Source organism: Clarias gariepinus, chromosome 3 (genome assembly GCF_024256425.1).
Source record: "Clarias gariepinus isolate MV-2021 ecotype Netherlands chromosome 3, CGAR_prim_01v2, whole genome shotgun sequence".
NCBI classification, from domain to species: Eukaryota; Metazoa; Chordata; class Actinopteri; order Siluriformes; family Clariidae; genus Clarias; species Clarias gariepinus.
The window spans coordinates 17,850,138-17,865,716 of record NC_071102.1 but is presented as its reverse complement, the minus strand read 5'-3'; the positions used below and the strand labels follow the sequence as shown (position 1 = coordinate 17,865,716).

At 39.4% G+C, this 15,579-nt stretch overlaps 1 protein-coding gene across 1 annotated transcript; it reads right to left on the bottom strand.

Moving 5' to 3' along the window:
• Positions 1-123: 123 nt before the first annotated feature.
• prkcsh (protein kinase C substrate 80K-H) lies at positions 124-13,283 on the bottom strand. The gene is made up of 18 exons (XM_053492185.1): positions 13,147-13,283; positions 12,619-12,750; positions 10,476-10,592; positions 10,058-10,153; positions 9,848-9,905; positions 8,913-9,030; positions 8,699-8,828; positions 8,423-8,507; positions 8,226-8,304; positions 8,059-8,142; positions 6,561-6,725; positions 6,392-6,479; positions 6,227-6,296; positions 6,045-6,134; positions 5,728-5,802; positions 5,536-5,635; positions 3,463-3,618; positions 124-333 (listed from the first exon to the last, which is right to left on the bottom strand). The coding sequence occupies exons 2-17, from the start codon at positions 12,746-12,748 to the stop codon at positions 3,481-3,483; spliced, it is 1,623 nt and encodes a 540-aa protein (XP_053348160.1). The 5' UTR covers positions 12,749-12,750; positions 13,147-13,283; the 3' UTR covers positions 124-333; positions 3,463-3,480.
• Between the last annotated feature and the right edge of the window lie 2,296 nt (positions 13,284-15,579).

Here is a 15,579-nt window from a genome sequence, read left to right as displayed (position 1 = left end):
GGGAATCGAACCCTGGACCCTGGAGGTGCGAGACCACAGTGCTAACCACCGCCTCCTTTAAAGAATAGTTTGGATAATAAAAAAAAACCAAACACTACAATTCAAAGGAGAACAGAGGGGTGATGAACTTAAAATGTGACTTTATTTGAATGTGAACAGAAATCACTTTCAATAAAAAACAAACAGAGAAACAAAACAGAGACAACTACACAGCACATTATCTTCAACTAATTTTCACCAAAATGTTGATTTGAGGAGAGATGAGGCGGACAGGGCTGAGGGGCTGATGCTGGAACACACGCACACACGCTCCCCACACTCTGACCTGGAGCACTGAAATAAAGAGCAATAAAGTAGTGAGTACCAGTGTTAGTGTTAAGCAGCTGCGGTCTTATTATCACAATATCACACATGTCTACTGTTTTAAAGAATAAGATTATTGAAATGAATGAATAAAAATTCATATAAATCTATATTTCTAATAATTGTATGATTTTATAATCTAATATTACATACAAACATCAAGTCCATTATACAAACACATGTGCAGAAAGAGAATTTCTCTCTTAAATACATTTCCTTTTCATTTCATTATGTCATTATGCATCTTTTCTATGTACGGAATAGGAAAAGCATGTCTAAAAATAAAATGACCTGAAACATCAGCAGATGCTGTAAGTTTACTACATATGAATACATTTTTCAGACTTAAGATTCTCTCGTATTATAATTTTTTCCTGCAAAATATCTGTTTTAAAATGATCAGACAAGACAACTGAACTCTCCTACTGAAGGAGCGGAAGTTTTTTTTTTTATTGTGTCTGGGTGATACATTGAGGAAAAACACATAATAAATAATGTCGCAGTTATTAACATTATAATATAAATATAATATTAGCATTTATTACACTACAGTTATTTCCAACAGGGCGATCTGATTGCACGAGAGCCATTCCACTAGTGATGATGACAGATAGTAACATCACTGGGACTTTTATCTATCGTTTATGTTTAACAGCACTAACTGTGGGTCTCAGCGTGGGTGAGAGTAGGTCTTTACGGTCCGCAGTACTGAGGAGAGAGCAACTGCCCGACAAAACCCACATTCACAACCAGTCACAGAAGCACTTTCAGTAAGAACACACATCTGATAACGTTATGTCGTCTTAAACAACACGCTTTAACCAAGTAATAATCGCACCTGAACCTAAAAGTGTTTTTTATTTACAGCTGCAAAACTAACCTTTTATCTTCTAAACTAACCTAATCTCCTAACCTAATCAAGGCTGAATCCCAAATCCTGTTTTAACCCTTGCTCAAGTGCATTACTTGTGAGTGTGAGGAACAAGGGATTTTACATCCTACTTAGTAAGCTATCTTAGATGTCAGTCGCCAGCTCCTCCAGGCGCGGTTAGTTAATTTCACCAGACGTGAAAAACTATTCTATCTAAAAGATTATTTTATTTATTGCTTTAACCTGCAACAATGGTGTACTGTGGGCCATTTCTGATTAAACCTACATATTGTGTTACATATCATATCAGAGTGTAGAAATGGCTTGAAGTGTCTTGAGATGGTATTTCTAAGCACCGGTCCGAATTTATAAAATATATATATATATATATATATATATATATATATACACACACACACACACACACTCACCTAAAGGATTATTAGGAACACCTGTTAAATTTCTCATTAATGCAATTATCTAATCAACCAATCACATGGCAATTGCTTTAATGCATTTAGGGGTGTGGTCCTGGTCAAGACAATCTTCTGAACTCCAAACTGAATGTCAGAATGGGAAAAAAAGGTGATTTAAGCTATTTTGAGCGTGGCATGATGGTTGGTGCCAAACAGGCCAGTCTAAATATTTCACAATCTGCTCAGTTACTGGGATTTTCACGCACAACCATTTCTAGGGTTTACAAAGAATGGTGTGAAAAGGGAAAAACATCCAGTATGCGGCAGTCCTGTGGGCGAAAATGCCTTGTTGATGCTAGAGCTCAGAGGAGAATGGGCCGACTGATTCGAGCTGATAGAAGAGCAACAGAAATAACCACTCGTTACAACCGAGGAATGCAGCACAGCATTTGTGAAGCCACAACACGCACAACCTTGAGGCGGATGGGCTACAACAGCAGAAGACCCCACTGGGTACCACTCATCTCCACTACAAATAGGAAAAAGAGGCTACTATATATATATAATATATATATACACACACACTCACCTAAAGGATTATTAGGAACACCATACTAATATGGTGTTTGACCCCCTTTCACCTTCAGAACTGCCCTAATTCCACGTGGCATTGATTCAACAAGATGCAGAAAGCATTCTTTAGAAATGTTGGCCCATATTAATAGGATAGCATCTTGCAGTTGATGGAGATTTGTGGGATGCACATCCAGGGCACGAAGCTCCCGTTCCACCACATCCCAAAGATGCTCTATTGGGTTGAGATCTGGTGACTGTGGAGGCCATTTTAGTACAGTGAACTCATTGTCATGTTCAAGAAAATGATTCGAGCTTTATGACATGGTGCATTATCCTGCTGGAAGTCCTGCCATCAGAGAATGGGTACATGGTGGTCATAAAGGGATGGACAAGGTCAGAAACAATGCTCAGGTAGCCTGTGGCATTTAAACGATGCCCAATTGGCACTAAGGGTGTGCCAAGAAAACATCCAGCACCATTACACCACCACCACCACCAGCCTGCACAGTGGTAACAAGCATGATGGATCCATGTTCTGTTTACGCCAAATTCTGACTCTACCATTTGAATGTCTCAACAGAAATCGAGAATCATCAGACCAGACAAAATTTTTCCAGTCTTCAAATGTCCAATTTTGGTGAGCTTGTGCAAATTTTAGCCTCTTTTTCCTATTTGTAGTGGAGATGAGTGGTACCCGGTGGGGTCTTCTGTTGTTGTAGCCCATCCGCCTCAAGGTTGTGCGTGTTGTGGCTTCACAAATGCTTTGCTGCATACCTCGGTTGTAACGAGTGGTTATTTCAGTCAAAGTGGCTCTTCTATCAGCTCGAATCAGTCGGCCCATTCTCCTCTGACCTCTAGCATCAACAAGGCATTTAAATCACCTTTCTTTCCCATTCTGACATTCAGTTTGGAGTTCAGGAGATTATATATATGTGTGTGTGTGTGTGTGTGTGTGTGTGTATATACATATACATATATTACACACTGGTTCTAAAACTGTTTTTCCTACACAAATAAATTATTTCCTCCTTAGACAAACGGGCTGAGAATCAGTTTTCACTCTGTGTGCCACTACAGCTCTCACACTGACCTTCCTCTCCTGCTCGTGCTGACCTCCTCCTGGCATCCATCTCATCTCCCTGCGTTTTTTTTAAACAATACTGCTAATTTGTATGCGTTGTGAATCAGCCCTCTGGTGTGAATAAATCAGTGTTGGTTCACTGGTATTAAACTCACTGCTGAAGACGCAGGGGATTAGAACTCATCATGACCATGGTCAGCGACGGCCGGCTCCTGGCACACGGCGGGCGTGATGAACTCCATCAGGTACTCACAGCGGCTCGGTTCCGAGGTGGTTGTGACTGTAGTCTCTTTCCCACAGGTCATCTTTACCTAAATTGGAAATTTAAATGAAACACACTGACAATTGTGCAAGATGTCCCAGAGATAGAGAAACATGCAGAGATATGCAGTTTATTAAATAGTGTTTAAGCTGGAACATTTTTCAAATCTTGGTTTAAATGAGCAGAAGTGCAGATGCAACCATATTGTCTTTACTGATCATTAAGTTTATTAAAGCATCAATCTTAGCAAACAAGCATCACAGATCCCCCAACTTATGTTACAGCATCATTCAGCGGGTTTTACCCTTCTGCAGGTCGATTTACAAACGAGTAACGTTCCGAGAGCACATTCGTAAGTCTGATTTGTTCTTAAGTCTGATAAAGTGACTCTTTTACACCTTTGTGTAAAAGACTCACTTTTATACGAATATACAATGTAAAGCATAACAATCCACTTGACTAAATCTCTGTCCCCTTCCCCACACTGCCATCATGTGGCCAAAAATCGTAGTCGTGCCTAAGAAAATTAATCTCGCATAGTAAAATATAGGCGTGCTGTCTCTGTGCCTTTAATCGCGAGGGGAATCCCGGATGCCATTTTGTTTTAGAGCTGTTTTCCCCTGAATTGGACTGTGGACTGTTGAGGATTTTCTAAAATTAGGATTATACACCATTTTATACATTCACTTACACACTGAAAATAGTGTATAGAATTGTAAATATTGGTATCTGGGGCACCGCAGTGTTTATGTTTGTACAATAGCCATAAGCTACTTTCATGATTGAACCAGTGGTCAGTTCGTATCTGTGGAAATTTGTAACTCAGGTTTTTGTAAGTCAGGGACTACCTGTACTTTTTGCAAAATTATGGTAACGGTGTAAAAGCTGATCTTATTTTAATCACATGTTGATCCTCTTTCTTTTCCTAAACAGCAGTTGTTTATCTACTGTGTGTAATATTTATCTAAAATAGCATTACCGCTTATCCTACATTATGAAAGTATACATTATGTGACTTTAAGCATACCTAATTATTTTCTCTCTCTCTCTCTCTCTTTATGTTAAGCGACACATGGCACTCCTGAGTTGCCAGCGATTCTGATCCCTCTGTCTCTCCAGACCCACAGCCTAGTGCCTCGCTTCCGGTTGGAGTACTCGTCACATGGAGGCCCCGGGCTCCTTATGAGGAGCGCCCGACATGTTCTGCTTGCTGAACGACCATGAAGGTGGCCCTGTACTCGGCTGATGCAGACAGCTCTTCTCTGATGACTCACGACTGCAGTGTGCTCAACAGTTTTCTACCCCATTCTCAAACATATGAAAGTGACTTTATACTAATTTAAACACATTCCCTGTTTTACTGAACTTTCAGCGTCAAAGCACACGGTATCACCCAAATAAGGATGGGTTCCCTGTTGAGTCTGGTTCCTCTCAAGGTTTCTTCCTCGTCATCTCTGGAGGATTTTTACCTTGTCACCACTTGCTAATCAAATTTTATTCTACTTTCTTTACACAAAATTTGATGGTGCATCAGTTCCCCTTTCTCCAGCACAGCAGAGTATGAAAGTCTAAAGTAAAGACACGTTTTCATTAGAGTTTACTGATCAGGAGCCTCAATACTCATCACCTCATATAAATGTTACCCCCATGTGTGGCAAATGTGCAAAAAGAAAACAGTTATTCTAACAAGACAAACCTTTGACTAAAGTGTTTATATGGTTAATATGTTCTGACACACTGTTCTGACGGAGATGGTTTAGTCTGACGGGGTGGTTATGTTCTTCTGATTATCAGTGGACCGCTAGGATGCGCGTGAATGCAGTAAGTCCGTCAGACAACTCTCTGCATTGAAAAGTCTAACTAATAGGACATACAGCTTAAAACCTCAACTTAACTGACTGAGACACACTGAGACACTGTGTTAATTAGAAAAAAACACAGCAGTGGAGTAGAAACAATGCCTTACTGTGGTGGACCTGTTTGGTCCCTGCCAGCACCCTGTGCCATGCTCATACTTCATCACAAGGTACTTATTGTCCTCAGGCCCTGCCCAGGTTCCCCATGTCCTACACACACACACACACGAACGAGAATGATTACAATAACCATTTCCTTAGAACAGTGTAAGGATCCTTAAATCAGCTGGAGATGCTCTTACCCGAGATTAGTCTCTGAGCCTCCGTATTTAGGCTTCTGGGAAACGCGGTTAAATGGACAGAGTCTGTAGATATATCTATAACCAGAATGAGGAATATTAGCAAAGCGGCTCGATCTAAATGTAATTTATTTTGCATCAAAAAACACTTAAATAACTGTAACAAAGCAATACAGTTCTATAACCTTTTTAGATACAGTTACATGTTGATGTGGGATTCCCTTTTTTTTTTTAACAGAAGTATACCAAAAGAGTTAATAATAACGAGAACACGACATTCTGCTACTGCGTCTCTGTCGTGTGGTTTCTGGTTAACTTACTCGCTAGTGCTGAGCTCGTAGCACTGGCTGTAAAGATAAGCGAACTCAGAGCTGGGCCCAAAATCAAAGGAGAGCTCCTTCTCAATGTTCCTGCAGATTTTAAGCAAACAGGTTTAAAGATCCAAGTCAAAACACTGTGCACTAAAACTTTCATAAACAGACTGACGTGTAACTGCACTGACTTGATCTGATCTTCCACTTCACGCATCGCTCGCTCCGATTCTTCGAAGCCATCTCTGGCTCTCTGAGCGACTGCGGGTCAGAGAAGAGAGTCATGAAGCTTGTCACAGAAGTGAATTGATGAGGTGACAACATACCGGTGTGTTAGTAAGAAAAGTCCTACTAACCGTCAATCAACGCTTGAGTCTCTACATCATAAGGCGGCATGGTGTCTTCTTCCTCTGTCTTCTCTGGAGTCTTGACGCTGGAAGGAGCCTGAGAAAAATAAATAAATAAATAAATAAAATGCAAAAAGTGAGAATTTTGGGCCAGTATACAGGTAGATCTACTTCTCACCTTATCGATATCTTCTTCTGGATAATCATCATCCTCATCGGTGTCCTCGTCATCATCATCTGGAACCTCGTCATCATCGGGGTATGGCTCAGGTTCGTTGTCAACGATGGGTTCTTTGCTCACTTCTGTGGGCGTCTCCACTGGTGCTGGCTCCTTAGGTTGAGACTGCAACAAATCAGTCCAACGTGAATATGTGTACGTGGTTTAAACTTTAACACTACTTTATTCTCTATAGCACTTATCCTATACAGGGTCAGGCGAGACCTGAAGCATATCCCAGTGAAATCGTGGCCGATCCATTACAGGGCAAAAAAGCAAACACACACTACAGGCAATTTGGGAACGTCAATTAGCCTAATCTGCATGTCCTTGGACTGTGGGAAGAGCCTGGAGTACTCGGGCCTGGGGGTGGAATCGAACCCTCGACCCTGGAGGTGCAAGACCACAGTACTAACCACCAGGCCACTGTGTCCTCCTATAGACCTAAACACATTTTTCTTAAAAAGAAATGATGTTCTAAATATACATTTCCCCAAAAATCTGATTCAGCAACAGGTACTTTCATACCAAATCTATGTTTTTAAATTGGTGGGAATAAACAGAAATGTTAACATCTACATATATCACAAAAAAACATTTAGTGACGGTGTATATTAGTACACTATGAAAACCACTAGTTAGGCTAAAAAAAAAATAAAAAAAAAACTTCAGTTGGCTAGAGAAGCATAAAGGTCATGTGACTTGAGTCCAGATTGAGCCTATTCCAGAGCGATGAGTGTGTCAGGGTAAGAAGGGAAGCGCATGAAGCGGTTTTATGGAGCAGTTCAACTTTCAACACTAATATAAAATCTCAGCCAGAAGTTTAATTTAACTCTGAACAAAAATAAATCAAGGTTGTCACAACAATGCTGTGGTAAATGTGCTATAGACTAAAGGCTGTTGAAAATGAAATATTAGAGTCTGTGACTTTTAGGCTGGGCAGTGTGCTATAATATTACAGCTAAACTGCATTGCATATTATGCGTCCTTGCAGCTCTGATCTTTGCAAAGGCCTGTGATCTTTCAAACTGAGCTGATGAACAATGTTGGAAATAATTCATCATTAGTAAAAAGAAATCTAAATCAAGAGCAATGGCTGTGGGTGTTTCCTGAGCATCAGAGATGTCTTGATGGAGTAATGGAAGGACATTTTAACCGTATGAAAAGGTTTGTATTTAAAATTTTTTTTTAAAAAACCACCATATGTATATGTTACATTTTACTGTAGAGATTTGATTGTTGTTCGAAAACAAAACAAAGGGATGGACTATCATCAATAGTTTCAGAGATTCAGACATTTCGTATATAGGATGCAGTTCACATATAAACGCTGTCATGTGGAGTAACTATTCTATATGACAAAAACAGGAGCTAAAAAAAAAGACAAGCCAAATCTATATTCTTGTCAGTGCGTGTCTCTCTCTCTTTCTTTTTGTTTATAAGACTAATGTTTACTGACCTCTGAAATGTACTTGTCCTTAATGTTGCTCCACAAATTTTCAAAAGTTCCTGTGTCCACCTGGTCAACTCCTCCTAGCAACCCCTGAGGAGGAAATCACACTACAGTCATCGGGAGTAAACGGAGCAAACAAAGAACAGAAAGAAAGAAGAATAAAGTAAACATACCTGGGCCTCTGTCTCAGTAAAAGTGCCATCTGAATCTGAATCGAGCTCTGTGTGCGTCTGCAGCTCGGCAACTGAAACACTGAGAAAGAAAAAGAGGGAAAAAAGAAATAAATTAACTGGCTAAAAAAAAAAATTACACAAACACATTTGAGTTCTTACGCACACAGGCATACACACACACACACAGCTGCACTTACAAGCCATCCGCATCATCATCCAGCTCTAGAAAAGCTTCTGCCATTTTAGCTTTGTCCTTCTCTTTACTGATCGCAGCTTTTTGTTCTGTAATATCAGCAAAGCAGAGGGACGACACGGCTCAAAGACACATCGGACAGTTGAACTGGTGACTCACTACAATTTTTAAGCACAGCTATAAACACTGATTACAAATAACATCGAACATACAGCAGTATACTTTAAATTAAAATTTATTTTGAGACAAAAAAGAAATGATGAAAAACAACTGCACTTGCCTTCCCAGGCCTTAAGATGGCGCTCTTTGGCTTCCTTCTCTGGCTGCTCTGCTGTCTCTTTAATGGTCCTCATATCCTCCACCTTGTCCTCCAGCTCCTTCTTACTGTCCTGCAGGTCAGCCAGCTTTTTCTATCGAAGACACACAGCACTTTTCACATCCGAGTCACGTCCAGGCTGAACTCAGTAAGCGACAGTGCGGATAATGTTTTTAACCTGTTTTTCTTGTTGGGTTTTCTTAGCTTCCTGGATAAGCTGCTGTTTGAGGAGGAAACCTTCCTTGGTAATCTCGGCCATCTTCTGCAGAACCTCTCTCTCCTTTCGGCCTAGCTCCCTGAGAACCAGCAGAGTGTTAAGTGCATTGTCGCACGCCAACGCTGTTTTTACTTAAAGCTCTCTCAACTTTTAACAGCTTACACTCAAACAGTCAAATATCAGACATTATGCACTGGGTTTAAATATAATGACTGTTCGACCATGGAGAAAGATTTGTGCAAATAATTTCTTTAACTGTATGTACATACATGACAACTGTATGCAACATCTGATGCTTTACATTATAAATAGTCTTAACATCAACAACTTTGAGTAATGAGCTTCCACTTACAAGCTGCCATGAACACAATAGCCCTTAACCCTCAACTGCTCAGACAGATTAAATAATTTATTATTATTTTTTTTAATACAGTGCCATGAAATTTTTTTTTGCCCCTTTCTGTTTTTTTTTGTATATTTGTCACACTTGCCAGAAAACATCTAGCTTATCCCCAATACTTTTGTCCCAGGAGACTTAGGGCATGAGGCAGAGTACACCCTGGACAGAGTGCCAATCCATCGCAGGGCACACAGACATACACAGACTCACACACTACGGGCAATTTAAGAACACCAATCAACCTAACCTACATGTCTTTGGACTGTGGGGAAAACCCACTAAGCACAGGATAAATATGACAGTGCTAACCACTACACCACCGTCTACAGCATCATTTAATTTATTTTAAAAACAGACTCAATACACATGCAACAGTATTTATTAGTTAACAAATAATTAGTTTTTATTCATTAAACACCATCATATTTATTAATATAAAGCCCAGGTGTTCGTCTACATTGTAGATTCCCTGTACAAGCCTCATTTAATGACTTACTTGCATGTGTTTTCACATTTGGCCCCGCTGTTGTACTCATCGGTGGTGTCACAGCAGTCTGTGAGGAAAAAATATTTGCATGGTTTGTGGACAAACCAAAACTAGTGCACATACACTTTTCCCATAATTTTATTACCAAACAAGATAACAAATGCTTCGCCCATAATGTTTTTTTAAGGCTACACCTGAGTGTGAGGTGGAGGCTCTCACCACAAATGCCGTCGTTAATGCGCGAGGACGGGATGAAGGTGGGGCGATAGCCGGCGTTCGTGCAGTGGAAGCTCCCATTCGGACAAGCAGCGGTGCCTATGGGTCAAATAAAGGTTCAGGATCAAAACTATCGGGTGTTAGTTAAGATACAAAAAGTACATTAAATACTATCTCATGGTGTTTTCACAAACAGCTCTTTTAGTTTTTTTTTTTACATATAGTGTATTTCTCCACAGAGACCTGGAAGTTCCCTATCCATAAAGCACAATGTGTAACAGACTGAAACAGCTCTGCTTTCACAATATTTCCATATAATAAACCATAAATTTAGCCTCTTGGGGGTTTCAGAAGCATCTGTGTTCGTTCGTTGCACAAATTACACGGTGTCATCGTCCTGGGAGCGCGTTTCAGTTTTCACCTGGTTCATCAGAGCCATCCTTGCAGTCGCAGTAATCGTCATTCACTCGGTCAAAAGAAATGGTACGGGAGCCGTCTAGACAAGTAAAAGGGCTGTTCTCATCATAGAATTGCCGTTCTGTGCAAACAAAAGTGGACGGAAAAGGATTACAATGACATGCTGGTTATACTATGATATGAGTGTTATGACAGCTTAACAGACTTGTTGCTAGATTAGATGAATTTTATAATGTAAAAAAAAAAGTTCACTTATCATCAGGTAACACCTGTTTGTGTTGTGCTTGTGAGTTATGAAGGCGTATAACCTTTTTCATTATGACTGATCACTGCCTCTATTTATTTTTGTTTGTATTTTTGATAGAAATAAGAGTAATATGCAAAATGCTTAAAGTTGGTGATGCCATGACCTAGGATGACGACTTAAAAAAAAAAAAAAACTATTCCAAAATAAAAATCTGATTTTTTTATTCTTTCATTTTATTCTTATTATTATTATTTATTAACTAGTTCATTCACTCATTCATCTTCTACACTACTTATCCTGTATACAGGAACGCGGGGGCCTAGAGCCTCTCACATGAGACTTAGGGTACACCCTGGACGTGGTGCCAATCCATCAAGACACCAATTTGTCTAATCTACATGTCTTTGGACTGCTGGAGGAAACTGGAGTACTGTTATCCCATGTACATAGCCCCAGGGTCGGATTTGAACCCAGGCCCTGAAGGCGGAGGCCACAGTGCTAACCACTATGCCACAGTATTATTTATTTTATAATTTCTTTGTAGCTTGAAGTTTATTTAAGATCTCATCTGTTGCTTACACATTTGTACAGTGGGGCAAAAAAAGTATTTAGTCAGTTGTGCAAGTTCTCCCACTTAAGATGAGAGAGGCCTGTAATTTTCATCATAGGTAAACCTCAACTATAAGAGACAAGATAAATAAAAAAAATCCAGAAAATTACATTGAAAGATTTTTAATGAATTAATTGGTAAATTCCTCAGTAAAATAAGATAAATAAGAATACCAGGAAAACATCAGTAAAAATTCAACTTGTCTGTGTGTTTGGAGGAGAAAGAATGCTGAGATGCATCCAAAGAACACCATACCTACTGTGAAGCAGTAGAAAAATCATGATTTGGGGCTGTTTTACTGCAAAGGGACCAGGATGACTGATCCGTCTAAAGGAAAGAATGAATGGGGCCATGTATCGTGAGAGTTTGAGTGAAAACCTCCTTCCATCAGCAAGGGCACTGAAGATGAAACGTGGCTGGGTCTTTCAGCATGACAATGATCCCAAACACACTGCCTGGGCAACAAATGACTGGCTTCGTAAAAAGCATTTCAAGGTCCTGGAGTGGCCTAGCCAGTCTCCAGATCTCAACCCCATAAAAAATCTTTGGAGGGAGTTGAAAGTTTGTGTTGCCCAGCGACAGCCCCAAAACATCACTGTTCTAGAGGAGATCTGCATGGAGGAATGGGCCAAAATACCAGCAACAGTGTGTGAAAACCTTGTGAAGACTTACAGAAAACGTTTAACCTTGGTCATTGCCATTAAAGTGTTTATAACAAAGTATTGAGATGAAATTTTGTTATTGACCAAGTACATATTTTCCACCATAATTTGCAAATAAATTCTTTAAAAATCCTACAATGTGATCTTCCGGATTTATTTTTTCTTATTATTTTGTTTCTTATGGTTAAGGTATACCTATGATGAAAATTACAGGCCTCTCTCATCTTTGCATCTTAGCATTGGTGGCTAACTAAATACTTTTTTGCCCCACTGTATATTATAATTATCTTAACATTAAACTTAACTGGAGTGCATTTATTCATTAAAGTCAATTATTGCATAATTTAAACAATTAGAAATTAAGCAAAAATTAAGGCAACAAGTCTGTTTCAGGGAGATGTAGGCAATGTACAGAATTTTAAAAGATAATAACTGTACCAATCCTTAACAAATAGAGTTTATCCATATCTTTCTTCTTCATGTACACAATTTGAAATAAAAATTATTGAAAACGACTGATTTAAAATGCCAGTGGCGTCATCTAGAGAGGTTGTGAGCGTGCTTTCTCTTATTTCCCCTGAACACATTTGGAATAACTGGGGTTATGGGGTAGACTGGGATTTCTTACTGGTTAGGGGAACTCCCCGAGGTCTCTGGACCTCCACGGCCATAGCTGAGGCCACAGCCAGGCTCAGGAGAAGCAGGTATGTGTAGCTCATCATCAGGAGCAGGGCAGAAGGATGTCGAGGAAAGATCATATCTGACCAAAAAACACAACACAGGAAACATTTACATGTAGCGTTAACGAGGAAGCCTGAAAAGCATTCTGTCAGGTTTATTCAGTTCTAAGCCACAAAAAAAAAACATAAACCTCATGCATTAATATATCTTAACAGAAACTGCTAGAAACGTCTAGTTGATCTATTATTTGTGCTCAGAATAAAAAAATAATAAAAGCCTCTGCTTTGCTTTAAAGTTAATTAGCTACCTAAGCTCAGATGCTAGCTCAGATACCTTAGCTAGATCTGTCAGCATGACACTGACAGATCTAGCTAAAACATGACATAACGTTTACCTTTATTATTACATGATACATTATTCAATATAATAATAATCATCATGTAAATAGGAAAACGTGTATTATTATCATACTCACGGTGTTTGGGGTTTGTAGAAAGCGGATTATCGTATCAGAGCTAAACAAAATAGCACCTCAAGCTAATCATTCATTTCGCACTTCCGGTGCGACCTCCGCGCGTGCTGACGTGTGCTGCGGTGTTGTGTTCTGACTGGTGGAATAAGTGTGCGTGCGTGTGTGTGTGTGTGTGTGTGTGTGAGAGAGAGAGAGAGAGAGAGATTTTGTGGTGACTTTATAACAGACTGGGGAAACAAAAATAAATAAAATGCATCGCTTAACGGAAATTTACCTCAAATTATTTCAGAAGATTCAGTCCCACCTCGGAATTCCCAGTTCGTCTTGCGAACCCCTGCTTCAGTCGGTGACGTCACACCAACATGGCCGCTTCTCAGACTGAGCAGTGAATAACTGCAGCCATCCTCACCTTTACATGAGTTCTACAGCTGGTGCCAAAAGTTTTGAGAATGACCCAAATATTAGTTTTCCCAAAAGTCTGCTGCTTGAGTGTTTTTAGATCTTTGTGTCAGATGTTTCTCTGGTATACTGAAGTATAACTACAAGCATTTCATTTCAAGTATCAAAGGCTTTTATTGACTTTAACATTAAGTTTATGCAAAGAGTTAATATTTGCAAGCAACCTTACACATGAATGGTCTCAAGATGAGTTACTGTTGGGATGACACAGGACTAATGGTACCATTCACTCACAATATTGCCTAAGAACACAGCCAGAAATAAAGAATGGTATGAAAAACATCCTCAGTCCAGATCTCCCAGGGATTTTCATGGATCTTTCTATATTTCCTTATGATGGAATCCTTGACTATATGAACCCTGCCTTTTTTTTTTTTTTCATTTTTGATGGGATCTGTTGCTTCCATCAAACAAAGAAACACTAAACTCCATAAGGATCCCTGGCTTAACGATCACACTCGGACCGTCAGGAGGCGTCGCAGGGGAAGTAGAAAAAAAATACTTCATGGTTATCTAATTCACCTTAGAGAATGTCTAACAGATTATCACAATGCAGTGAACGCTAAATCTGGGGTTTTCTCTTTATGAATACAGAAACATCATCATCACCCTCAAATATTATTTACAAGATCATTTAAATAACCATTAGATCTATGACACATTTCAGTCTGGAATTAGGTCTTACCATAGCACTGAATAAGCTTTATTAAAGGTTCAGAATGACATTTTGCTAGCATTAGACGGTAATTCTCCTGTCATACTAACCCTCCTCAACCTCACAGCTGCTTTCTACCCTGTCAATCATAAGATTTAAGTTGCCAGACTTAGGAACTTAATAGGTCTACGAGGTCGAGTGCTTGTCTGGTTTACGTGATATCTTCGTAACCGAAGTTTTCCTGTTGAGTGGGGAGGTAGTGAGTCATCTCGGATCTCCTGACTCCTGTCTCTGGCAAAAGAAGGGTTGTACTGTACATATATTAATCAACATGCATACATATTCACCTGTTAAAAATACATTGCTTATCACAGTTAGATGACTAAGTCACGCATGGAGGTTTTTTCCTCTTCCAGCATAAAGGCACAGATCAGATGGAGAGCATCTGTGAACTCCAACTTTCAGGTCTCCACACAGGTTCAAGTCTGGGCTTTGACACATCAACGACATTTTAACTTGTTCTTAAGTTGTCTTGGCAGAATACTTTGGGCGGTTGCCATGCTGAAATATATATTTCCCCCCAGTTTGATGTCATATGCATGCTGAAACAGGTTTTCTTCGAGGACTTTCCTGTATTTAACTGTATTTACCCTTTTATTATTTGTAGCCAGTCTTTTTGTCCCTACGATTGAGAAACTTTCCCACAACATGCTGCTGGCACAATTGTCCCTCCCCATAATGATGGCATTTACATTTACATTTAGGAATTTGGCAGACATTTGGCATAACCAGTACCAGGTATTTATGAGTAGTATCCTGTATCTTCCTCATGCTACTCAGCCATTTCCTTTAACTAGCTGTTCCACCATAAAAGCCTGAATGATGAACTATTTCTGGTTCAATTACTTATTTCTAATATACAAACCCGATTCCACAAAAGTTGTTATACAGTACAAATTGTGAATAAAAACAGAATGCAATGATGTGAAGTTTCAAATTTCAATATTTAATTTAGAATACAACAAAGATGACAATATCAAATGTTTTAACTGAGAAAATTTATCATTTTAGGGGGAAAAATAAGTTGATTTTAAATTTCATGGCATCAACACATCTCAAAAAAGTTAGGACAAGGCCATGTTTACCACTGTGTGGAATCCCCTCTTCTTTTTATAACAGTCTGCAAACGCCTGGGGACTGAGGAGACAAGTTGCTCATGTTTAGGAAAAGGAATGTTGTCCCATTCTTGTCTAATACAGGCTTCTAGTTGTTAGGTCTTCTTTGTCGCATCTTCCTCTTTATGAGGCGGCAAATGTTTTCTA